Source organism: Pavona decussata, unplaced genomic scaffold, assembly GCF_977016875.1.
Source record: "Pavona decussata unplaced genomic scaffold, jaPavDecu1.1 SCAFFOLD_124, whole genome shotgun sequence".
Lineage (NCBI taxonomy): Eukaryota > Metazoa > Cnidaria > Anthozoa > Scleractinia > Agariciidae > Pavona > Pavona decussata.
Window position 1 is genome coordinate 908159 of NW_028145538.1, and position 27673 is coordinate 935831.

At 39.4% G+C, this 27673-nt stretch overlaps 1 protein-coding gene and 1 long non-coding RNA gene across 5 annotated transcripts in view; both read left to right on the top strand.

Moving 5' to 3' along the window:
* LOC146469355 (uncharacterized) overlaps positions 1-27673 on the top strand; it is a 192036-nt gene that overhangs the window by 36147 nt on the left and 128216 nt on the right. The window lies entirely within an intron of this gene.
* On the top strand, positions 1095-27397 carry LOC146469359 (putative ubiquitin carboxyl-terminal hydrolase MINDY-4). 3 transcript variants are annotated; one of them, XM_085123391.1, is made up of 21 exons: positions 1095-1313; positions 1353-1459; positions 2457-2534; positions 4113-4137; positions 5623-5695; positions 6269-6462; positions 7131-7203; positions 8839-9002; positions 10030-10140; positions 11048-11136; positions 12308-12409; positions 14031-14094; positions 16107-16172; positions 17265-17335; positions 18035-18098; positions 18403-18489; positions 19458-19541; positions 19648-19751; positions 20300-20385; positions 23290-23365; positions 24477-27397. In XM_085123391.1, exons 3-21 carry the CDS (start codon positions 2467-2469, stop codon positions 24517-24519), a joined length of 1644 nt encoding a protein of 547 aa, XP_084979517.1. In that variant the 5' UTR covers positions 1095-1313; positions 1353-1459; positions 2457-2466; the 3' UTR covers positions 24520-27397. The 3 variants fall into 3 exon arrangements, with proteins under 3 accessions (XP_084979517.1, XP_084979518.1, XP_084979519.1); XM_085123392.1 differs by having other exon boundaries at positions 1095-1290; positions 1357-1459; XM_085123393.1 differs by having other exon boundaries at positions 1095-1417.

Genomic DNA, 27673 nt, shown 5'->3' on the forward strand with positions numbered 1-27673 from the left:
TCATTAGTCGGGAAAGTATGGGGCGGTTGGGAAACAGTGCGTCATACGAAAAGTAGGCTTAATTTTCAAGACGTCTTCGGAGAACGTCTTCATGTACAAACGTTTTTACCTGGACACCTTATGGAGATCATCCATGTAGGATTATAGGGTGGAATGAGATCCTGTGTGTTTTGGCTGCATCTAACTTGAAACCACATTAAGAACAGCTCGGTTTGTAATGCGCATGCGTTGAGGCTAAAAAGTCCAAAAACACATAGCAGGGTTCTTTTTAGGAGCCGGTAGCCGGTTATTTTTGCCGTCTATTCACGTAAATCTTACCGGTTATCGTGAAAAAAATGCCGGTTTCCAAAATTATTTAAAGTGCTTTCAAAATTCACTGTATTTTGAAAAAAATTCGTCGTTGTTTTCGGAATTTCCTTTCCATAAATAAAGTAACTTGGCAAGTTTTTTTTCAAAAATAATATAAAGGACTGTATATGAATGTTTATTTACAGTCAATTCACGTCACGCGTGACCGGTAATGAAATTTGAACGGAGTTTTGAAATTTACATGTCAGTTTTGAACATCCCCAACGAGATTTCAGAGTTCCCGTAGAAATTTCCCTAGCGGTATAAAGCTCATAGCTCATAGCGGTATAAAGCTATGACTTTTTCTTTACATTACAGCATTAAGATCCCAAGTATTGTATCCCAAGTATTTTGAATCTTTTTTCTTCTGTTAATTCGTCTTTTTCGGAAAGATTTCCAGAGAAATGTTTAACATTCCATTCACATGTCGGACATTACAAAGAGAAATTCGAATGTTCATTTCATTCTGGTGAAGTGACTGTAATAGGTAGAGAGGGAAAAATGTCCGGCATAATTAGGAGCATAATACTACGAACGCTATAAAAAAAAGAATGATGACTATGGCACTTACCGGGCTCCGTATAATACAGTACAACCAGACAAGCATAATTTTGAGCATAATACCTTGGTTTCATGGGTGACGCCGAAAAGCATAATACTCTATTTTATTAGCATAATCTATCAGTTTTCCCAGAGTAATGGTTCTTTAACATTTGGCGCCAAAACGTAATTTTGCATCATCACTATCACGTGACATTACTTTGCATAGAAACAAAGATGGCGTCTTATTTACAACTGAGTGGAATGGCCTTGCGGAATTTCGTTTGGAGTTCTACATGAACAAGTAGTTTTCCGAATATATTTGTTGCCACACTGCGAAAACTGTGGATCAAATAAACTCATCACTCAAAACTTTAAAGTCAGGCATCTTTTACGACATCTGTAAGGCGAAAAACTTCATCGAGTTCAATGCAGTTTAACTGCAGTTGCTTTTAACAATCGTTTAAGTGTTTAAACGTTACGGCAGAAAAACATTGGGTCTCTATGAAGAAGAAGACAAATACAAAAGGTATTTACAGTGCGACACTCAGGGTTGAAACATCAGGAAAATGTAAGCTAAGACATATAGAGTTGAAATTAAACTTTGTTGTCTGTTATTGATGGTTTGCATGTGACGTCATGGCGGCCTTGTTGGTGGACAGGAACATAACGTTTTTCTCCTCTGGGAGTTCACTGCCATTTTTATGCAAACTATGTGAACAAATTTTCTTTTGTTTTGTCCACCAACATGGGGGCAATGCAAACCACCCATACAAATAGCTGTTTTTTTTTATTAACGAAAGGCGTGATAATGTCCTGTTTAACACCTACTAACAATCTAATAGGCGTTATCACGGTTTTCGATGCCATTTTGACGAGTAGGCAAACACGCTTGAAATAACAGTGTCTGTATGGAAATCCGATGTCAAATAATTTTCATAAAACATCGCTTCTGAAAAATTCGTGAATTGGAAACTGTTGGCGCTGGGAAAAGAATTTTAAGAAAAAAAATTTGGAGGGATGTAGCTGTGCCAGAAAGCGTCCAGTCGTGTTTTGAACTTTCCATACATTTGTCTGTATTTTTTTCCCGCGAACTATTTTTAGTGGCAGTTCACCGCTGGTTCGCTTACAGACAAATGTATGGAAAGTTCAAAACACCACTGGACGCTTTCTGGCACAGCTACATCCTCTAATTTTTTTTCTTAAAATCATTTTCCTAGTGCCAAAAGTTTACAATTCATGAATTTTTCAGAAGCGATGTTTTACTAAAATTGTTTAACATCGGATTTCCATACAAACACTGTTATTTCAAGCGGGTTTGCCTACTCGTCAAAATGGCGTCGAAAACCGTGATAAGGCCTATTATAGATTTATTTAAGCACCATCTCTTAGAATTAGTAGTGTATCTACTTAAATCCAAAACATTATTTGGATTCGATGTTTTCTGAATTTCTGTGGCAAAAGCTTGTTATTCAAGGCTTATATTTAGCAACATAATGTCACAAATTGTTTTTTTACTTTAAAAATGATAGCTTTGTGTTTTTATCTTTTCCCATAAATATTTATAGAAATCAAAGCATGTCAAAAAATTCCAAAGATGGTGACATACCGTTGCTGGATAGATGGGCAAAAGTATTTGATAAAAGGTTAGAACCATGTTGAAGTGTTTGTTATAAATATTTTAATTTGTCAGTGTAAAAGAAATGTGATGTTATGTTTTAAGCCTGGTGAATAAATATAGAGACCAATGAGTGGTAATAGAGTCAGATAACTAAACTAAAAATCATATAAGAGGTATTTTTTTCAACCAGTGGCACCAGGCTGCATTTTATGTAGGTTACACCGAATATGTTTGGCGTAGGTTTCCAAATCACTTGGCATGCTGGCGCACGATCGTGGTCTTTGGCGTACAGTGGCATAAGACAGAGGTATTGCCTTGCTCATGATTACCTCATAGGCACTGGCATGATGAAAAATTATCTAGGCTTTTGAAAACTTCCACCATTCAAGTGAACTGTTTTTGTCCAAAAATATCCAGGATATCTCTCCCAGTGTAAAAATTAGAGTCTACAGGCGGTCGGCATAACATTTTCCTGGAGTAGGCACTTTGGCAGCTGCTTGGTATGGAACTTCGAAACTCTTGGCATATCTTTGGCATGGGATGTACACGGAAAGCAACCTGGCAGTAATGAGACAGGCATACATGGAAATGTGGATGAGTGCCATAAATGATTTTCTTTTTCTGAGTATGCCCGTGTCACTCACTGAAAAACTAGCTCTATTGTTTTTTAGTTTAGTTATCTGACTTTGTCACCACTCATTGGTCCCAGCCAGTAAGGGTGTTCTAGCACATTTATGGCATCAGTATGGAATTTCCGAGACCATTGCAGCTGTACGTAATGAGAGGTGGCTTTATTTGCATTATGTTCCAATTAAACCTTAAACATGCCCCTCTCCCCCCTCCCATCCCCCACCAGCATTTGACTGTGTACTGTGTCCTGGGAGTGGGGAATTTGATAGGGGGGAGGAATTTGAAATGGATTTTTCTTTTGGTCTAGTAGAATTGTGCATGGGTTTTTCCAGGTTTTTGGGAGTTGAGGAGTTTTTCAAGCTAGAACAGGATTTTGCCTTTGTGGGCGAATGGCTCACTCAAAACAGCTTCAAAATAGTTTTTGAATGTGTCATTAATATATCACTGTTTGCAAAGCACAGATAGTGATACTGATATGATTGAAGCTAAAAATTTGTCCTTGAGGATTAGGTTTTGGACCATTTGAACATCTTCTCGGCTTTGGAGAAGTTGCTTGCGAAACAATTACCCAGACAATACTCTATTTTATTATGAACTTTAGTTTAGCATTTTATTCCCACTAAGAATATTTGTTTTTATGATAATTTTTCTTTTTCACTCGTTTTGCTGTATATATTTCATGTTCGCCCTTTTTATTCATCACTTGTAAAAGATTGCAGACTGGTGATCGAAAGCTCGTTTTAACCTTTCTTATCTTTTAACCAGAGAATGCGTTAAATTATTATGTCTTACCCTGGCTACTCGTCCATTTTTAAATCTTTTTGGCTGGCGGGAATTTGAACACTCTGACTTTCAAAAGTTCAAATGCCCTGGAGGTGGGTTGCTAAGGGATGTTGAAGTTTTGAATTGATCAGCACATTAGTATTTAATTATTTGAAGTGAATATTGATTTCATCTTTGGCTTTTTTTCTAGCCTCGCAACACCAGTACCAACAACGGTAAGTATAATAGAATTAATCAAAGATGTTGGTATAATTAAGTGCCAAGAGACTGGAAAAAACGGGGGGTGACAACTCTAACAAACGCTGTTTCGGGACAAAGCCAAAATTGTTCTGGGAATCTGGAGATTTTTTGGGAATCGGGACACTTAGAAATTTTTCTGGGAAACACGCTATAATTCTGGGACATTGCAGAAAAAAATCGAGACATCAAAGGAGGTGTATCCCAGAAATTCGGGAGGATGATCCAAATTTCTGGGATGACTAAGGTTAAGACCTAGTATTGCTCAAACAGCGTTTGTTAGAGTTGTCACCCCCCGTGGAAAATGTGTTAGTCATAGCATGGGTTCATTGTGTTAAGTTTCTGTTACATGTGATAACTGAACTAAAGAAATGTATCGTTCATTATATTGGAGTCTTCATTATAAAGGAATTAGTTGTATAATATTATTTGGTGTTCCAATGTATCTTGTAAATGTGATAATCTGAACAACTAAAACATCAATAAGTCTGCAAAAGGCATTAGTGCATTCGACTGCTGTCTTTTATTTCCACTTTTCTACTCTCCCAATCTTCCTCTTCTTCATAATACAAGATGGTGGCTGGACATTTTGCACAGAAAAACCTCAACCCTAGTTCACCCCAAAATATGTCTGCACTACGGGCTGGATGTCAATTTGTTGCTGATATTCCCCTAGTAAAATTCTTCACAAGGTCCTATAGGATCCAAATATGTTCCTGAAAAATCCTACAGGATCCTGCATAATCTGCTGTCCCAGTATCCTAAATGTCAATAATAATCTCATGCGATCTGTATAAGATTTTGTAAGATGCTCTAAAATCTTGCAGCATTCTTGAAATCCTGTGCAGGTTTCTGTAGGATCAGAATAGCAAGATCCTTCAAATTTTGTAATCAACCAGGCTTAATAGCTTGAGCACTGGAGCTCACAATATTTCAAATCAGTCATCCAGTTGGTCAGTTCATGACTGTGTCTGTCAGTTGGTCAGACAGTCAGTGTCAGTTATGCAGTTAGAGATCAGAGTACATCAGTCAGTCGGTCAGTCAGTTAGTCAGTCAGTCACTGGCAGTCCCGTTGGTCGGTCGGTCCGTCAGTCAGTCAGTCAGTCAGTCAGTCATTTGGTCATCCAGCAATATTCACTCAACAGTCAGTCTGAATAAATTAGTTTGACAGTTACTGATAGTCATACATTTTTTGTGGGTTCTTTAAATACAACACTACCAGTCGAATATGTAGTAACCATAATTGCAACAGCATATGACTACAGATGTCTTTTGGAGCTCTAATTTTTTCACCCACTTAAGAAAAAAACAAGAGCTGCAAAAGGTCTCTCAGCTGTGGCAGTAATCAAACTTTGCCTATAATATTGTATTGCTGATTGCACAGTTAATTATTAGCGACAACATGTTGTCTTACATTATCAGTAGTTGTGATCATTGGCAAGTATCCCTTTGTTAATTTTCAGCTCACCCTAAAACGGTCAAATACATTGGAACTTGAAGATGTTCAAGAAGATATCATTGAAGATGTCGACATGGGTAAGTAGAGGAGTGTGGAAACAGAGGTCATATTAATCCCATATCCAGATGTTTGTCTTCTGAGAAAACATCTGGTAAAATCGATCACGTTCTCTGATCTAATTGGTTAATAACGATGGCCCATGCAAGCACGTCACCATTTAGGCACAAAGGTTCCACAAGTTTCCAAACCTTTGTTTTGCGCGTGCGTTGGAGTAAGCTTTACAAAAAATATATATTGACGCTTGTGTCCTTCTGTTAATAAAAGTGGAAAGTGGTTTCTTGTATCGACTTGGACTTAGCGTTTCATTTAACCATACCCTTTGGCGCCACATATACCTACATAGCTAGTATAGGGGAGTACCTCCCGGGCGACGTGACAAAGCGCGAAACATTTAACTTGCTGAATTTCTCGCGACTTTTTCTTCGATGTTTTTGATCTGGTATCGCCCGTGCGACTTTTATTGTGCGCTGTCAACGCGACGCAACGCGACAATTGAATTTTTACAAAAAATTGTGTGGCTTGTGCAAGCAAAAATCGTTTGAATAATCGTGCAAAAATCAAAACAAAAACGTGCGTTTTCTTGCTTTTAGATGCCGGTCACGTGTTCAAGCCTCCTACGCCTTCAAGCCACAGAGCTGATACTCATGTGTGTCCACGCCACGGAAGGGAACGAAGGAAAGTGCTGGAGAACAAACCAGTCAGGCCGGTACGGTCCATCCAACCTAAACCGGTTAAACCCGTCAGAAAAACCAGGGATCAACTTGAAGCAAAAGAAGACACATTGGTAAAGGAAAAAAAAATAATAATAATAAAATATTTGTCGATATAAAAGTTCCTCCAGGAGTGAGGGAAGGGACACTCGGGCCCGTTTCAAACGTCATGTGTCGGAGCATTTTCTCATTTACATTAGATTGGGCATATGAAATGTTTGACGACATATGGACCTGACCTAAGTCTATTGCTTCCACTGAGAAGGAGGTGAATCATGTTAAACCCGACTAATCTCAAAGCAGCATTATTAAAAAATAAAGAGTAGAATTCTGACAACTCGAGCGGTCAAAGGAAAAAGAAAACTATTCCGGCGAGAAAACGAAGTTCGAGCTACTGCTGGGTGAGAGAAGTTCATATTGCAGAGTTGAACATAGCAAGCTTCTTTGGGAGAAAGTTGGAGGTAACTCTCTGGCGTACAAGGGTCACTCACCGTTCGCGCCCCCATTGAGTTCTACTTTCATGTGATGCTGCATTTATATTTTCAAAATGTTTACAAAATAAAATTTGGCCCGGGAGTTTTTTTAGTTTTATTCAGGGCCCTCTTGGAAGTGTCGGAAATTCACCCGTCCATTTTCTGCTCTGAAACTCATGATTTTTTATCCTCTTAATACAAATTGTGTCAGTATAAAAGCAAGATAGACGAACTTGGGACTAAACAGAACTATATACACTCTGTTGCAGCCTGTACCAACATCCAGCACAAATTGTTCGCAACCAGCAAATGTGAAGGAAGCGCGTAATGAGCAGTCAACAGGTAATTAACACGGACTCCTAGAGTCAAATAACAGTAATGGCCTACTTAAACAGAAGTTGCATGTTTTCTTGAAAGAAATTGTTTGCATATTTAACGAAGAAGAGAGATTGTGACTCAAGTATCCAAGTGCACATTAAGCTTGTTTACTCACAATGAACACACTGTTGTGGTACGGATCAGGTGAGGGCCTTTATTTCCGTTACTATGCAGCTTATACTCTCGCTATCTTGTTTGTACGGTATCCCTCGGATACTGTCGTACAGGAATTCAATCCAACTGTATCCACTTCAACTTCGAAAGTTTCGGAACCTATTCGCTCCGACGAAGGGCTATCGCTCGAAGCGTCAGCTCTCGAATGTCTTCACGGTGGCCAAATTACTTTATCGACTCAATTTATAAAACTAAGTACAGTATTCGTTTCTATTCCCCACCGACACAGCACCAGAGTTTCTTTAGAAACTAACCCCCTTGTCTACTGTTAAAAATACGCCAATTTAACACTGGCCAAGCCGATCTCCTTCTTTTATCGGAAAACTTTATTTTCGTTTGTCATGTGCGTTGATGGCAATTGAGTCTTCAGTGTTTTGCATACTCTGGGTGAAACGAAATTTAAAGTTCTCTTGAAATTTGTGAGTTGTTATAGGGTCGCTCTATTCAACTGAGCGAAATTTGTAATGCCTTAAAAGGAATAACAAACATTGATATTTCAGTATATACACTAACAGCCGGCTTATTTGCTAAGTGTTGAGAAGTTGCTATAACTACAGCAAAACTGCATGTTCTACTGTCAAGGGTCGGGTCGGTTACGAAAGCCTATTAACGTTGGTCCACATTAAAAACAACACAGATAAGAGTCTTAAAAAAGCGTTTTTCGATCATGGATTATGTTTTACGGTCTTAAAAAACTGGTCGAAGTCAAAATGAACCTGTAAAAGAATCATCCTCGAAAACCCTTAAAAATGAATGTAAAGTCGATGTCAATCCTTCAGGTCTCAATAATGCCCAGCATTTATTTTCATCCTACAATATCGCCACTTGATCAAACATGCAACTCTTGAGAATAAAGGGAATGGTCAGGTGATGGTGAAATACCTTGATTGTTAACCAAATTCTCTCATCTAGTGCCATAGCAATATATAGAGGACTACAAGGAGAATATACATGTTGATCAGTAATGGGCCTTATTAGGCTAATCCTGCTTGAGTAGCTGGGCTCGGGCTAAAGGACCAATTACACTTGTGATATTTGATGCAACTTTTCTCGTGCGAGGCTGCGGACTTCAAATTATACCGCGTATAAATTAGCTACGCTTTCAGTGCGATTTTAGCGCGATCTCGCTGTATGTTTTCGGATAAATCTTTCAAATTTACATCAAATTTCAAACACGTTCAAAAACCCCTATGATATTGTGGCGATAAATCGCGCGGCTGAAGTCGCCGGCAACTCACATACGTGATTTAAAGCTGCAATTTGAACGCGACAAAAGTGCGACCAAAATCGCACAAAAATCACATACGTAAACGGGCCTTAAGATTGTTGGCAGCGTGGCAAGTGGTCTTCCTTGCACGAATGCTGCGGTTTGGCCGCGAAAAGGATAAGTGAAGTTGAAGTGAAATGAAGTTACTTTAATTTCAGACGTTGGTCCATTGTTATCACACGTGTCTCCAGTTCGTTCTAAAAGGCAAGCTTCTTCGAAATCCAGGCTTCGTTTAGAAAGAGAGCGCACTGTTGAAACTATTACAGAACCGGTTAAACCGGCTGTTCCGGGTGGAGAACCAATCACATTGCACGTGGCCAGGGTAAGTAAAAAGATTTTTGCCGATAAATAGCCCACGAAAATTGTTGCTTATGCGCAATGTCTCCTGCTCCATCAATTTAGCCTTGCTGGAAACCCTTGAATAAAAAGTGAGTTTCGGCAGCGGTGGTACAAGCTTAAGGACGGTGCTTACTTTTGTTACTGCGCGTACGTTCTGCGCATCTCAAGATACTCGGGTTTCCTATGGGTGGTGCCTACTCATACAGAGATATTTTTGCGCGGTTTAAAACTATGCGAAGAAAGCAGAACTAAGCAAGTACTCTTGGTATCAAAAAAGAAAATTTGGGGTAATTATTCCTTTTTCAGAGACAATATGGCTTCAATTTGAAAAAAAAAGGCCATGCATTGCTTTGTATCTTACTATTTTGTTAGAATAATTGTTGCTTAAATATATCTAAAAATTGCTTACTTGCCCCCAATTTTCTTTTTGGATTTCAAAAGCCCTTGCTAAGATCTGCTTTCACCGCATAGTCGTAAACCACACAAAAATACTTCTTTATTACTAGGCACCTTTTTCAGAGACAATAGAGCTTCAATTTGGAAAAAATCGCCATACATTGCTTTGTATTTTACTGTCTTTTAGAATAATTGTTGCTTAAATATCTCTAAAAATTGCTTACTTGCCCCCAATTTTCTTTTTGGATTTCAAAAGCCCTTGCTAAGATCTGCTTTTTCCGCATAGTCATAAACCACACAAAAATACTTCTCTATTAGTAGGCACCGTCCTCAAAGCCAAGGTTTCCCTCGGAGATGTATTTGACTGCTAGGTCAATACATTCGCCATGAGGAATGTGAGGAAGCAAAGTGACTCAACATCGAAGAAACCAGGAATACTATGCAGCATTCCAGCGAAAGCATAAAGCATCCCATGTTCTTGAAGAAATCTTCTGCATCCTCTCAGATAGTTTTCTGTTTCTCTCTTCCTAATATACGGTTCTTAATTGTCATTTCCCAGTCTTTGTTCGTGTTTGGTAAAATGTTTGTTCACTTGTAATTTTAACATTTTTCAGGCGCTGCGTGTTCTGTTGTTCGGTACGCCATACACATCTTTCAATTCAGACTGGAGAAAACAACACATCAACTTCTTCACAAACATGTCTTACGCTCTGAGCTTTTATAAGGTAACCTGTCGCATCTTTAAAGTTGATTATACAAGTGAGCCTCATGGCCTAACGGGAACAAGTGGCGGGGAGGAATAGACAATATTTCGCGTCCAGTCAGGAGGATACTCTAGAAATGCACGCCAATGAGGTGAATGAACTACAGTCGAACCTCCCATAAGCGACCACCCATAATGTCAAGGATATGTTGTCGCTTACGGATGGTGGTCGCTTACCAGAGGTCAGACCACAGGGGGTCTAAATTTTATGGTAATTGCGGAGACCTAACCCTTTTGCCAGCGCTTAGACATCATAAGGTGTTCCTTACATCACAAGGTGTCCCTTTACCTTTTAAAATTCTTACTAAAACAAATAATTCTGTCAAACATGAAGTCATATGAAAATGACAAAAAGGTCTGTCTCATATAAAGCACCCAAGTTCAGGGCTAGGTGCATTTCTGGACACAAGTGCCAGTCACATACAAGAAAATTAGTCGCGTTTCAACGCTTTTATTGATGGTAAAAATGCTTCAAATTTGATAGATAGTCAGTGACACAAGGATACTCGGAACTACAGAAGACTCCTGGGAGCTAAGGTCATTAAACAAGTTCGTGTGATAAACACCCTGCATACTGCTAGGGTTTGAATGTCGATGATTGTATATGCGAAATAATAAGCGTGGTGAATTAATGATAAATTTATTTTTCCCATGAACCTATGTAAATTGCCTCAGCTCTCATGAGTCTCCTGTAGCTCAGTGGTAGAGCATCTGAACAAGTAATTAGAAAGTCGTAGGTTCGTCTTCTATAGGGAGAACTCGGATTTTCTTTTTCCGAGTATGCCTGTTCACTGACTGAAAAAGTGCATCTATTATTTACTCACCACATTTCTTGCTAAGCTTCAAAATTGTTACAATTTTTTCCCCAGGCGGGTCCTGACGGGGTCATGGCGTGTTTACAGGGATTTCTTTTAAGGCATTTATTGTATGACCAGCCGACCATAGAACACGTGAAAAGGTAATTGATATTAGTTCTTCCCCCAAGACAACTGAAGGCATTTGCAATTTAGAGCGGTTTTCAATTTGCTTTGTGTTTTGTATTACTACGCTCTGTGATTGGTTTACAAATCTCGGGCCACTTTCTCTACCAATGGGAATTCAAACCAAACCCAATCGTGTTTTCGCCGCACACGTTTTCCCGCGCTTGGCGCCGGTTACATCTATTTGCTAGCTTCGAATTCTGATTGGCTCGTTGTGTTGTTTACATCTGTTGCGATTGGCCAGAGTAATTACTTTGGTTTTAGTTTTACGACACTCAGTTGGAAAACGCTCTATTTTCACTGGCTTGGTGGCGAAGTTTTGATTTACTACAGCCACGGTATCTCAAGGCCTTGCAATTTTGCTCTCGCCGGGAGAATATGCTCTAGTGATAAACTTATCAGATAAGACGAGAAATTGATGTCATCGGTTTAACGTTGGTGGCCAACTCGTTCTTATGAAGCTACTGTGACATGACCGATCCACAAAACAAATGGTCACTGGAAGAATAACGAGGCTGTGTGGTTCGGTTGTATGCCACAGTATGTAAAGCCTCTCATTAAATCGTGAGGCGGTTGAAAAGCTCGTCTTGTGCAACAGAAATACCAATGCTAGAAAGTTGACTGGGGATGAGGGGTTTGGGTGTTTCTGGAATTGACTAGTGCATCCCAGTGTCCATTCGCGGTTGTCAAAAAAAAAAATGTGAGCTTTTGAGAGCACGTACAATAGTGCAAATGTGAAACAAATCACGTGTTAACGCGACATGTGAATATTCAATAGCGAACTTAAGCAACGACGGCGGCGACGGCAATGACAACGCCGCCAAAAACTAGGTTAATCGCTCTGCACGTGCGTTTTAAATTCTGTTACATTTCTTTGCCGTCCTCTACAAACAGCAAAGTGAATTGACGAAATTCAAGGTTTTGTGGAGAACATGAAAACACGACGGTGATTTTTTCATTCTCTATATCAACTTGAACGACACTCCTACCAATTTGGTTTCTGGGTAGTTCGCCGTTTCTGTAGAAGTTGAACGAGTTGAAATAATTGCGAATGAAATTGTCAGTGAAAGTGACATTGCAAGTGAGCAAGAAATTACACTGAGATCAAGCACTTGTCAAGAAAGTTTTAAATTGTTATTTTCTTTGCAGCATGCTGACACCCATGGCATCAGATCGACAGAAGGCCCTTATTACAGCCATGGCGAGAATGCTGTGGCAGGCTGGAGGACAGAAAACAGCTACAGTGGCACTGTAAGTACACATGCAACTAACATGCCTTTCCTAACATGTTCCAGGCTTGTTTTAACCTGTTTGAAGCTTGTTACAATCTGTTTGATACCTGCTACAACCTGTTCAAGGCGTAAAGATAGTGGGGTGCAGCGCAAGGGGTTAATATACGGCAACAAAAAGACGAGGATATCGCTGTCTTCTCACATTGTTTCCCCACCATCCGAACGCCTGGAAAGGCTAACTGTGCCTTTGGTTTCGTATTGACTTGAACACATGGCGTAACAGTATACTGTAATAATACTAGGCGTGTTTTCCATTTAGCCAACATTGGCAGTTTTTAATCTAGAGACACATAATCCATCTGGGACGAAGTTGGGCAAACAGGTTTAGTACCTCTGGTTATAGGGCGTCTCGTAGTTCTGATGGATTATGTTTGAATTGTGGACGAAATATCTTCGATTTTGCGTCGTTCAAGACGCACTAAAGCCGAAAGTTCGTCCAGACATAATCTGTGTTGTGCCCGTCTTTATAATATAGACGAACAACGGCGGAGACGCATAACCAGACGCATTAAAAATGTTCGCCCAAGTTTTGGGTTTAAAATTTCAAAGACGTTCCGTGTCAAATGGAAAGGCTTTCTCCATGCAGACGAAGTGCCTCGTTTTCAGTTAGTTCCAAACTGGCAATCTTATTGGTAGATAAAAAACTCGCGTGATAGCGAATGAAGCTGGCAAAATGGATGTGGTACTGTCACCACTTGTTGTGTCAGTGAAGGCAATTTTCACGGGGGAACTGAAAGTTTTGAGTAGGGGGGACAATTTTGAATTTGTGTAAATAGCAGCGAGTAGCGAATAGCAGAAGACATTTAAACAGAGTTCGATGTCTCCTGTCGGAAAGAACAGCAGAAATGGAAATTTTGTACAAATAGAACGGTAATATCATTCTTAGCGGGAGCAACAGAAAAAGTAGAGTACATGCGTAAGGTCGCCTGCTTGTTCCGGAAAGGTTTCATTATATCTGCGGGTTCCATTTATATTTCAACACGCTGAACGGGAAATTTTGGCGAATGGAAATTTCCCCAATGAATGGTTTAAGGACGAAACCTTTTTTTTGTTAGTGCGTATACACTCTGCACATCACTCGATGGTTCGGGAAACTCTGACGGCTCCTAAGTTATTTTTACGCGGTTTATAGCTGCGCAGGAAAAGCAGATCTTAACTAGAGTTCTTGGAATCCAACACACATATTTGGAGATAGCCATGCATTTTTCAGAGATAGTTAAGCTTCAATCTGGAAAAATGTCAGTATTGTAATATATTTAAAAGCTTTTTAGAATTATGGTGGCTTCAAAATGTCTTACAAATGTGTTGTAACGGGTTACCCCCAGTTTTCTTTTTGGATTCCTTTCTAAGATCTACTTTTCCCTCAAAGTCATGATCGCGACGAAAGAAAAAGTATGACAAGACACAGTCTTTAAATCTGCCAGTGTTCATAACAGTGTGTTTTGGAGAAGCCATCAACTGCCTGTACCTTTACTAACGAATGTTTCACAACCTCAATAGGACTGACAAACAGTAGCGCCCTCCTTTAAGCTACACACCTTGTAATGCGTTTTAAGTTTAAACTGAACTTGTGATTGTAGGCTGTGTGGTGAATGTAGCTGGATAACAATGGACGATTACAGAGAGGACCAGCTCACAGAGAAGGTAAAGTTACATAAATGTTTCATTTTTTTTCTCTTTCGCCTCGATAAAAATGGTGTTACTGTGGCGTTATGCAATTATGGTGAAGAAAGTACATGTAACAATTTAATTTCAGTTTACACTGTGAAAGACTTCTTACTGCTTTAATCGACCGCGGTGATTATCGTTAGGGCAAAACCAAAGCAGAGCAAAGCCAAACTGAAGCCAATCGCGACTGGCATACCGTCACGTTCTCGTGTTTAGCACCGGTTGCTTGCTTCCCCGCGCTTGACAACGGATGCATCTTTTGCCGTGCTTGACGCTGGTTGCATGTTTTCTCGCGTTTAACACCGATTGCGTGTTTTCCCGCGCTTCGTACGCTCTTGTTACAAGTCTTGGTACTCGTTCCATGTTTTCCCACTTTTGGCGGGAAAACGTGCTTGTTCAGATTGGTTCATTGAGTTAGAGTAGTTTTTAATTGTTTCGCACCCATGATGTCGTTGGTATTTCCCGCATCAACATTTTCGAGAGCCTCCGTTTCGTTACCCACACTTTACACTCCGTTTTGAAATGTCTCCACTCTAGAGATCGTTTCGATGAAAACGAATTAGTGTTGACGAGGCCTTATTAGGGAGCTTTGGCAACGATGACGGCGACAGCAGCAACAACGACTCTATTAAAATGAATTCGCGTTTTTTCAAACGTTGTCGCAATTATTCCAACTGGCTTTCAATGTCAAATGTAAGTGAAATTTCCTGGAGTTGAATTCTTGGAGACCGTACCCAAGTTTAGAAAGAGAAATAAAAATTCGTTGTCGTGTGTTTCCGTCCTCCATGAAACGTGCCATCAGGAAATTTCACGTCCTAGTCGTGCAGTGACGTCAAAGAAATGTACCAAAAGTGTAATGCACGTGCAGAGTTGTTGTTTTGGTTATTAGGGGGCTTCACACTAGAGCTTGTAAGTATAATCTAAGTGCACTTGAAACCTACTTTGAGTGTGAAGGGGTAAAACCTACCAACTTGAACTTTACTTAGTGACCATGGAAACTTTCGCAGTTCAAAGAAGCCGAAGTACGCCGCCAAGTATGGCCAACACCACACTTGAGAACGGACTGGACCAATAGGGAAAGGGAAACCAATTGAAAGCCACGTGCTGCGGTGCCAGGACAGATAAACATTTTGCCGTGAACTAAAATTAATTAAAAAAAAAAAAATCAAAATGGATGGTTGGAGATATGCCTTGCAGTTTGAGGACTCCATGGAACAGTCTTTTTTTGTAAGTAAACATAAAAAAGAAGAAAAAGCCGATTTAAACTTACGATCTAATTGCAATTTCATCTTTACGGACAGCCTGAACCATCGATTTTCAGTTCAGAAGATGTCGCCTGTTCTTTTGTTTTGTCGCCAAGTACTCGTAAACAATGGAGTACCTATGCATTTCCTGTAATGTTAAAACTCTCTGAGTTAAAATTAAAGACAAAATAAAGAGTAAACAACATAAAACGTTTTTCCGTTGTAAAGGCTTCATGATTTTCCGGCGAGCAGTCGCATTTCTGATTTTACCGCGAACGATGATTGACAGCTTGTGCTTCAAGTGTATACTTTGTCACCAGGTGTGAAGCCAAGTTTTCTAAACTGCGACTTGAGATTTTCAAGTGCACTTGAATCAAGTGCTTACTTGAAACTAACTTAGCTTGTAGTGTGAAGCCAACAATTAAGTCTATAGCATTTTTGACCTTCTCGTTGCCGTTGCCGTCGATCGCCGTCGTCGTTGCTAAAACTCCCTATTATATTGTTGTACTGATTTGCACACAATCTCGTACCCAGAGTTCTAAAGCTCTTTTGGCCAGCGGTTTGTCGCCTGGAGAGACTCTGGCGAAATCTACCCCCCCCCCCACCCCCTTTTTTTTGGATGCCCTGTTAACGGCTCTACCTTTATCTATATCTGCGGTGAAAATAAATTCCACTATCCCAGAGTCTTTCCACACGACCAATCACTGGGTACGAGATTGATTTGTACGTCGTTTTTCTTTACAGCTTCACCTGTTTCGATTCACCGACTTTAACGACCTCGAAAGATTTGTAAAAAAGCAGTTATCTTTTGTAAGTACAATGTTACGTGCTACCTTAATATTACTGGAAGTTAGGCGGACACAACGCTGGTAAATAACTGCAATTCTCGAGTAGTAGCTATTGACCTAATACCAAAATGGCTATAATTTTTAATATTAAACCATTTTCGTTCGTGTTTAAATTAAGAAGGGCAAATTTGAATACAAACAAAAGAATAGTAAAATGGAAGGCATTTTATAAGTTTATAAGTTTATTTTATAAGTTAATTTATTTTGCCAGACCACAAATATAATGAAAACAAAAAATAATAGAAATAGATTTAACAATGGCGAGGAGACCTATAGGAAACTATGAAGCTTATATTAATTAGGTCTCCTCAGTTGGAATAAGGTTTGTGTTGGTGCAGATAAGTTTTGAGCGTGATGGGAAACTGAAGCTGGGAAAGCAGATCTTAGCAATGACTATTGAAATTGAGATACAATATAGGGGTTAACGATGCATTTTTCAGAGATAATCAGTAGAGTCAGTCTACGTCACGCATGCCGGACCAGTATTTCCGAGAATGAAATGAACAGTCGAATTGCTCCTTGTAATGTCCGCTATTTGAGTGGAGTCTTGAAGAGTTCTCTTGAAATCTGTCCGAAAAAGACACATTAACTGAAAAAAATTTCAAAATACTTGGGAAAATATTGTTATTTTTGAAATACTTAATGAGAAAAATTCAAGCTTTATACCGTCAATAACTATCAATAAACTTGGAAAATTTCCTAGGGAACTCTGAAATCTCGCTGACGATGTTCAAAAGTGACATTTAAATTTCAAAACTCCGTTCAAATTTTAGATACACTGGTCACGCGTGATATAGATTGACTGTAAGGTTCAATCTGTAATAACACACACGCTAGTCATAAGCCGCGCAAAAATACCTTTCTATTGGGAAGTGTCGTGCTTAAGGTCTGAGAAGTAACATCAGAAGCGTTGAAAGGCCGTACCAATAATTTATATTTTGACTTTGGAACTGTTGGCCGAACTTTTTTTTTTTTTATCTCAAGGTCTTGTTTGCCCATCAATGCAGCGTTATATATTTCTAACGTTGATTATGTTTGTGTTATGTTTTTGTAGTTTGAAAGCACAAACGGAAATGGTTGTATCCTGCTTATATATTCAGTAATTTTGTCAAGAACTGTTGAAAGGTACGAGTTAAAATCTTGTCAGTGCATAATGTTTTTTTACAGCTTGAGCGCTGAATTTAATCAAAAAGTCAGTCATCAGCTATTTTCGCAAATTTCACCAAGAAACAATCAAAATTTCACGTAAAAGGTAGCCTGCGTAGCAGTCGTTTCCGTTTCCTTCAAGCCAAGCGGGGCAAGCGGGGCAAGCGCGCGAGGGCATTGGGCAAAAAGGAGCAAAAAAGTAGGAGCGGGGGGGAGGGAGGGCCTCTCCCCCCCGCTCCTACTTTTTTGCTCCTTTTTGCCCAATGCCCTCGCGCGCTTGCCCCGCTTGCCCCGCTTGGCTTGAAGGAAACGGAAACGACTGCTACGCAGGCTACGTAAAAGGAGGTAACCTGCGCAAGGCATGGAAAACATGTAGCTGGGTGTCCTGTGCGGGAAAATGTCCAACCACTGTCAAGGGTGGGAACACGCGGGTGTAACAAGTCACGATTGGTTTCGCTCCTGATTAGTTGAAAACCCGGGATGTTAACACGGACTGATTGCAATCGATCGCACATATTATTTCTTTAAGCTAGTTATGGAGATGTGGAAAGGGAAATTAAGCAAGTCACGATCATTGAAAAACCAGGCACTGACATTCTCGTGAAATTTGGATTCACGAGGAGACACTGGTTTTTATTAATACTCAAGAAATATATTTGTTTTCGTATTTATTTGCAGAGTGATCGAGGATTTAGGAGGCCCAAACTCAACTCTGATGGGTGTTCATGATTCGTGTGCACAGGTAAGGAAAGTTTGGCTGAAACAATTCAGGCCCCAGTTGTTCAACGAGCGGAAAACTTTATCCAGCGGATAAGTCACTATCCAGCAGATAAATGTATTGGTTGGAGTACGTTTTATCCGCTGGATAACGATTTATCAACTGGATAGAGTTATCTGCCCTTTGAACAACCGGGGCCAGGTGTTTTCCTTTTAATCTTTAAAGTAGAAATTGCTTCTGACTCTTTCCTTTTAATTACCATTGAATTACAGAGTCAACTTTTGTTCTACCGCGAGCTTTACTTATTTTCTTGCTCATTTCTGTTTAGGCCATGATTAATCTGCTGCTCACAGGCAGAGCTGCTCCGAACGTCTTCAACGGTGACATTGAGTACAACAAAAATGGACGAAAGCTGGTAAGCGATAAAAGTGTTAAGTGTTTAAGTTTAACTGTTGTAAAGATAATGTCAACTCGTGGTAATAATGGATCACAGTGCGAGTGCTTAAATACAGATTCATCATGTTCGTTAGAGTAAAGTGCGGTCTACGATCATTGCTGCTCTCCTGACCCCAGTTGTTCAAAGAGCGGATAACTTTTTCCAGCGGATAAGTTGCTTTAGGGCGAACAAAATGTATTGGTTGGAGTACATTTTACCCGCCGGATAGCGATTTATCCATTGGATATAGTTATCCGCACTTTGAACAACCACGGCCTGGATGGGATGCTAGTACATTGCAGGTAAACTTCCACTAAGACTTGCCATAAGTCGTTCCCCATTATTCGAGTTACGACCGGCGAAGTCGTCAGAAATTGTTCCCGGACCACCTACGAAAGATAAAGCCAAGTTTGGCAACTGAAAGCTGACTACTGACTTGGTGTGGAGATTTGAGAGAGGCTTCAGTTTTACTCTCACAATGTCTCTTTTTATCCAGGTCCCAGCTGTTCAAAGAGTGGACAACTTTATCCAGCGGATAAAATGTATTAGTTGGAGTAGATTCGATTCGCTGGATAGCGATTTTTCCGCTTGATAACGTTATCCGCTCTTTGGACGACTTGGACCAGGCCCCAGTTGTTCAAAGAGCGGATAACTTTATCCACTGGATAAGTCACTATCCAGTGTTGCAAAGGTACTCCAACCAACGCTTTTGGCAAGTTTTCCACACAACCCAATACTTTAATTTGACATATGCTTCTACTCTAATCACAAATTATAGGACTATCGTGAAAATCTTGCACACATTTTATCTGCCGGATAGGGAACTATCCAGTGAAAAAGTTATCCGTTCCTTGAACATTTGGAGCCAGATGTATAAATGGTTCAGCTTGGTATTCCTGCAGGGTACTCCCAGCCCAAGAAAGTAATCATGATTTTGTCATCCACAGTCCCATCCGCTGAATGGCGTAAAAGATCGAAGTGAAGTTGGATTCTTATCTCTTGAAGAACACCTTGATCCTAATTCTTTCCAGGTAACAGTCAAAGAATGAAATAGTTCTTTGCTTTCCTTTGATCATGGAAACACTTCGTTGATGTATAAATGACGTACACTTTTCCTATGCATTGCTCACTGACCAGGTTGGTAGCATGCTCAAGACTCCTAGGTTTCCTGTTTGGGTCGTGAAAAGCGGCGAGCGCTTTGGAGTGATGTTCTCTCTGAATAAGGATCTCGTCAACGATTGGTCAGTTACGTTAACGATTGACTTTATATTTTTATTCCAGGGGCTAATTTTATAAAACTTTTACACTTGTAACTTACAAGCTGGGCCATTTCGTTTAGGTGCAAGTACAAGAATTAAAATGTGTTGTTAAATAGTTGTCATTACTTAATTATTATGCTGTAATTTCATTTATGCAAGGAGTCTCGTTATTGGAACTTATCGTTCTGTGAGTTCTCTCCTGTCAGAGGTTTCTACCTGATGTTTTTTTTTTTTGTTTTTCTCCTCTGGCGAAGTTTATAAATAAATAAAAGAAAAGAAAAGAAAGAACTCAATAAAGAGTTCAAAAACGAGTTTAATAATCCTCATTAAAGACTTCTAACAATGTTTCTTGAGATCATTTTCTGCATGCATATGTAATTACAAGGGTGCAGTTTCTTAGATACAAGTGTAAAAGTTCTATTTAATTGACCCTCAGGTTTTCTCCTTCTAGTCGAGAACTCTGCACTCTGGGCTTAACCACCACCATATGTGATTGGAAGCAACATGCTGTTTTTGTTTTTCTTTCGCAGGAGATTAGAGAGAAGATTTGAATTATATTATTGTACTGGATCAGCTAATCGAAACAGCTCAGCAGACGAGTGTGTGTACATTGTTGGTAGGTTATAATGGAAAAATATGGCCCAAGAATGGTTCCCTGGTTTCTCGCCTTGAAGAACACTTGAATTTTTAAATTCTAATCGGAACTATAGATTAAAGGAAAAAAGCCACTCTATAGGCCAACTGAATTTATGTTCACTTAATTTTGTGTAAGAAAGATGCTGTAATGGGCATCCATTCTAGATACCTCCCTTTAAAAACTGATTCTTATGGGGATCATTGAAGAAAAAGCAAAAACAGTTGAATAATAAAATAATGGAACAAAAATAAAACTCTTTCTGTTTCCCATCCAACAAGCGCAGAATTTATCTTGTTAGGTGTACAGGCCCGCAAATGATCCCGGCCCGCAAATGATCCCCGGACGGGAAATGATCCCCAAATTGGACCGCAAATGATCCCCGGACCGGAAGTGATTCTAATAAAACGTACCGCAAAACGAAGGAATGTCCTGGACTCCATGTCAGTTCACGGATATATGAGGAAAACACAAACTCCTCAGGCTTTTATAACAACAATAAAAACCGGTAAACGTGCTGTGCTAAAAGACAAAATTAACCTGGCAATATTTAATTTTTGGACAAAACATAAAAGCTATTGATTTTAACGTGTCAGTCTCGGAGATTATTACACCTTTGATTTGAAAATACATTTTCCTCCACAATTAGCTATTGCTTCATATTTTATTACTCTGTTTTAGAGATGTTAGATAAGATACTTAACTCTTTTAAAACGAAATTGAATTTTTCTCCTTGATCTAGGTCGTGCCATTAACAAACTTTATCGGAACCCTTTCGACAGTCCAACATGTACATACGCTTAGGTGGCCCAACCTCAAGCTGTGAGCGATTATCACTTGTGTAATAGCTGTCACTGCGAAAATATGACAGTTTGTTTGGGAATATTTACGATCGGGTTTACGAAGTAGAGATACTGTAAAGTTCTTAATAAAAATGACATCCATTCTAACAACTTTACAGTATTTCTACTTCCTAGGCCCGATTATAAAGTGCAATAGCGGTCACGGCGCAAGTATGGGAAAACATTCCCAAACTTGCGCCGTGACCGCTATTGCACAAGAGACCGTCACAAGATGATCATCGCTCACAGCTTGAGCTGGGACTACCTGTGCACGTGGGATTTTTTTTTTGGAGGCGTGAAAACAAGGAAACAATCCTCACTTGGGAAAGCGACAGCTATTTGGAGTCAACAGAGCTCATAATTTAAACCAGGTTACTGTGGGAAAATGGCGCGGTTGAGTTTGCTGTTTCCCCTTGCGCTTGCTGTCGCTTTTTTTCCCAGTATTTACGGTGTAGGAGATAATGACAAATCTGACAAGAAAGAGACGCCTTGAAAGAAAAAAGAGGTATGTTTTAAGTTAAGACTCATGCAGGTCTATGCCGACGACAGTGTATTTTGCGAAAATTGTTTAAAGGAAGACTGGGCGTCGTATTAGCCCGAAATGATATTAGCATATTTACACGATGACATCAATTTTGGACGACTTGGATAGTTATGCTTAAAGTGCCCTTGCATGATTATTATTATTATTATTTTTATTTTTTATTTTTATTTGTATATGAATCAACACATACCGCAAAGACCCGCAAAGAAGTTCGGAGAAAAAAAAATTCGATTTGGATGAAACGCGTAAATTCAGTTGAGAAAATAAATAAAATTAACACACGGGCACTTTAAGACTATTATAACTCCGAAACACGGCAAAGGTTGTTTAACAAGAAATACATAATAACATATTTAAAATGAGTTAGCTGGCTACGTAGACTGTTCGAGTGGCAGGGTATTCTGTAGTTTAAGCCAAAGCAGCGGTTTTTCATTTGACAATGTTTTTTTTTCTTTAACTGTTCACTGCTGTTTTATGGCTATTCTTAAAACCTCTGCAGACACAAATGCTGGAGAAAGGCGCAGCTTGACTCATGTATAAAGTTTAAATACAATGTCCAAATTCCCGAGTCCATTCCATTCTACAATTATTGATGAGGCGACGAAATCCGGTCGGGGATCATTTGCGGTCCAATTTGGGGATCATTTCCCGTCCGGGGATCATTTGCAGTCCAATTTGGGGATCATTTCCGGTCCGGGGATCATTTGCGGGCCGGGATCATTTGCGGGCCTGTACACCTGTAGGGGACAAAAACGCTCTCCTCCAGGTTGGCGTGTAATAGATAGATTTATAAAAGAACGATTCCTTGATAACTGGTGACTGGACAACTAATGTTACACAAGAGCGTAATTCAAGTATTTTTCTCCAGCAATTCTACCTTTGGCAATGTCGCCTTCTGTTTGGCAATGTTTTCTTTTACTTCAAGCTAAATTCCCCCTCAACTCGCCCAAGAGATTTAAGTTCTGTTGTTGCGTAAATTGTTCAAATATCTGAATAAAAACGAGAGTGAAGAAACAAATAACAAATTTTCTAGAATATTAAAATATTGAGTAATCGAGATTCAGTTTTGCCTGGACACCTCCCAAAGTAGGCAGATAGCATGCTTGTTTTATTTTTTCCCTTCCTTTGTGACATGAAAAACCTATACGTTACCGTCTAAGCAAAGCTAAGCTAGGTTAGGCAAGGCAAGGCTAGGCTAGGCTGGCCAAGTTAAGCTAGGCTAGGCTAGCTAAGCTCAGCTCAGCTCAGCTCAGCTAAGCTTACCTAAGCTTAGGCAATATCCTAGGCTAGGGTAGGCTAGGCCAGGTTAAGCTAAGCTAAGACAATATCCAAATGGATAAAGTATAAGAATCGACTTATTTCATCATAATTTTGTGAGACGAGTATGTGCAAATTCCGAGATACCGGTATACTCATAGGGGCCAGTTCACCCTCAGAGAAGACTTTAGGTCTAGGGGCAATTTTGCGAGTAATGGCATACATTTTTACTCTTTTTTCTAGACACAAGAGATTTATTCAGTCCGGATTACGAGTTTGGCGAAGAACCATCTGATGTGGAAAACTGTATTAGAACGAAGTAAGTTTGAAAACAAGGACAGAGACAGGCTTTGCTCAATAGCTCAAGTAGCCTTTGTCGAACGAGAAAAGATGATCATTTATTGCCATTTTCTGGAGACAGACACTGGCAATGGGCACAGAGAAACTGCAGAAACCTTGGACTATGTCTATGGCTATGCCAATTCCTGTGACTGACTATAACTGCCTATTCATTTGCCGTATACCTGTCCCTTTGCCTATGACCATGTCTACCCTGATGACTATGTATTTCTATGACTTATACCACGACCATGCAAATAGCTGTGGCTATCCTAGGCCTTTGTCTTTCACTATGATTAGGACTATGACTGTCTAAACTATGACTATGATTATGACTGAAAACTATGGCTACAACTATGACTATAACGATGAATAAGACTATGTCTATTGCCTGTGCTTATCACTACGTCTACGACTATGCGCCGTGCCTGTGCCTAGGACTATGGGTATAACAATGGCTACGAGTATAACTATGACTGTGACCATGAGTAAACTATTGCTACGACTTAACTGTGGCTATGACTATCTCTTTGATTGTGCTGCAACTAACACTATGACTGAATATGAATATAACCATGCTATGACTATGACTATGAGCAAGACCAAACTATGGCTATGACTGCGTCTATGACTATGACTAAACAATGGCTACGACTATGACTATGCTTTTGTGAATGACCAGGATTATGGCTATGGCTGTGACTATGCCTATAACAAAACTATGGCTACGATTATGGACATAAATATTACTATGATTAATCTATGCATGGCTATAATGATGACTATGACTATGACCATGAGTAAGCTATAGCCTTGGCCATGTCTAGGACAATGAGTACTTCTATGGCTAAACTATAGCTACGATTATCAACATGAATATCGATATGATTTATCTCTGGGCTATGATGATAACTGCGTCTATGCCTATGACTTTAACTATACATGTTTCTGTGGCAACCAGAAGCTAGCAATAGTATTTATGGAAGAATAAGTTAGCAGATATCCTGTAGCACCCCTATTCCTCCAAGAAAAATTTACAACTGATTTTCTTCTAGAATCATTGCCTTATTACGTATTCATTGTCTTCGCAGGTGGCCAGAAGCGGTAATTGAACTGAAAGAAGGAAAAAGCTGACAAACAGCAAGGGGGTGGGATGGGAAACAAATCAAACCTTGTCGGGTTGCAATCCCGCTTCCAAGACTCTCAAGACTCCGCGCTTGTGGTGAGACCAGTTCAAGGTCGTTGTGTAGCATCCGTTTGTCGTTATGCTGACGGGATTAGTTTTTGAGTGAGCGTGCTAATTTTTCATTGGACAGAGGGTTTTAATTTTTTCCCTGTCGCGTGTTTGACAATTTGAATATACGGTAACAAAAGCCGGGAGGGCTTTTCGTTCATTTGCTTAAGGTGGTAGGAACTGTGTTTCAGGATTCAGTTCATTTAGTGCAGAGAAGATGAGGCACTTAAAGAGTTCGATCTCTCCAAGCGCAATCAATCTTGGAAGCGACCAACATATGGCCTGCATGGAAATCCTTTTGAATTATTTTTGTGTCGCACGCTGTGTTTAAGGCCGATTTGCCTGGTACGACATTGTTATATGCGCTATGTTGTTTCGTCAGGCGTTTTTCCTTACAATTTTCGCCCATAGCACGTGAAATGTCGCAGGATTTTGAAACGTGTGTGAAAATCCTACAGGCTGATTAAGACGGTCTAACTCCTTTGTATGCGGCATACTGACGACAAGCCTATGATTGAAGTCGTTTGGTGCAAATCGAACCTACAACCTGTTTAAGACTGTCGCACACGACAAGTGAAATGTCGCGAACAGCACGTGCCATAAAATCCCCATGCAACACTTGTAAGCAAAAGTTTCAGTTTCAGATTCAGTTTCAGTTTATTTTTTGCCATTATTCTTGCACATCGTTACAAGATAAATATATATTAAAATATAAAAGATATGAATGAATAACAAAAGAGAGAGAAACATATCGCGAGGATGCCCATAGAGAAACCATTGGGGCTTATACGAGCTACAAGGACCTCAAAAAAATTACAACTTGGAAATCAGGATTTTAGGCGTCACCGGCGTAAGTTACCGGCCTTTAGATTCTCTGGTAAGCGATCATCTTTATGAAACCTTGTTTAAATCATTTCACGGTCACAGTGTGGTTTTAACTTCAGACATCTCTTTGAAGAGACCAAAATCCCACTGAATCAGTTCTCAGTCAAGCACTGCATAAGGGACCTCTTATAAGCAATTCTTTCCCCTAGACGATCTCCTTTTATGTTCCCAAGCGGCTTACGAAAAATTCAACTGTATCACGCAAGCGGCAAGTGGTAGTGACCTAAGTAGACACTCATTTAAGATCGTTTGTATTGTAGCTTAAAAAACAAACTACTTGAACACAAAAGCTTTATTGTTTGGTGGCCATTTTCCAAACCCTTTCACTCTTTTGTTGTCTCATAGCCAAATCTTCATATATATAATTTGGAGAAAATCCTTTTCAGTTTTTGCTAGTACTTTAAAGTGTGACTGACCACTCAAATGAAAGCTACTGAGAAGTATTTCCTGTGGTGCTGTTTATTATGCTGTACAGTGTGGTTCAAAGGTTTGAATCACTGGATGAAAACCTTAAGTGTAACCATTCAAATGACTGAAAAGCTACTAGGCAGTACTTTCCTGTATTGTTGTTTTTAACGCTGTACGAGGTGTAAAAGGTGGATCTAACTTTCGAGTCTTTGGGTGAAATCCTAACGTGTGACCATCCAAACAAAAGTTAGTGAGCAGTACTTTCCTGTGGTGCTGTTTATTATGCTGTACAAGGAAGTTCTAACTTTTGAGTCTATGGGTGAAATCCTAAAGTGTGACCATTCAAATGAAAGCTGCTGAGCAGTACTTTTAAATGGCGGTGTTTGGTTTACAGTATTTTACAGGATGAAATGTGCTATTTTGGTTAGATATTTATTTAATTTGGGCTATAATTGGATTGAATAATAGAAGACTAGGAAAGATAGACAGCAATTTAGACAATTTACACGACCAGTTACACGTGGGACCCACGAGGTATAAAATGATTCATTGAGTCGTGAAATTTTATTCACGGTTCAAGTCTTGAGTAAACATATTAAGGATACCGGTAAATGACAGATCATTTTACCGACATGGTTTTGACACTGATATAATTAGCCTAGACATCCGTGAACCTGTTATAACCGTCTGAGACAGAACAATCACTTTGCGATAAATCTATGAATGGTTGTTGGCTCTTTTCATCAGGACGTTTTGAAAACATATTTGTTTCGGTATTCTTTCTGTCCTCTGTGATTATTACATTTACCTTATATACTAAAAATGCAATCTCGTTCCCAGGGTCTCTCCTCCCACCCTAGACCACGGGAACGGGTTTGCCAAGTGTCATAAATAATTTATCATGTGTGAGGGTGGTTTTATTAGTGGTAATTTAGGCGACTTAACTCCTTCGCTTTGCCCTTATTTAATGACATGTTAAGAAGGTAGACCAAACACTCGAGTTGGGATATTCAGTATCTCAAACTTCACCCAAATAAACCTTTGCTTGCGTCGTTTTTAGCTCTCGTTCCCTTGAAACACTCTTTGAAAACACTCTCTCCTTGAAATACTCTTCATGTTTGATGCAACGAGAATTCGTCAGTTACACAGACACTTCGTGAACGTGGGGTAACGCCATCGTAGGTTCCATAGTAAGTCAAATTTTGTTAAAAAATATTTTAAAAACATTTCAAAAACATATTTTTGTACGTTTTAGGTTTGTTTTTATAAAAAGGACGGAACATTTTACTGAAAAAAAAAAGGCATTCCAGTGTGAAAAAATAAGCTTGAGGTTAATGGCGCTTATTATTTTCATAGCGAAATCAGTGTGATCATAATGTAAACGGCTTGTTGCTATTTTTAAAAGTAATTAACACACAGAGCTTGTAGTTTATTTTCTTTTGTAGAAATTTAGAGAGAAAATGTAGAATAAAAAATTTAATTTTACTTTTGGGGTGATGTTTAATTTATAAAAAATTATAGGCCATTTTCGAGTTGCTTTGAACCTCATTATGAAAGCGAGGCTAAGTGCAAAACTTTTCATATGAAAATTAGTTTTGTTTGTATATATGAATGAAAACTAATTTTCACAAGGAAAACTGCACTTAGCCTCGCTTTCATAGTGAGGTTCTAAACAACTCAGAAATGAGTTATTGAGATGTTATTATTATTATTATTATTATTATGTGGGTTTTGCTTGTAGTTGTGGACTGAAGAAAGTGA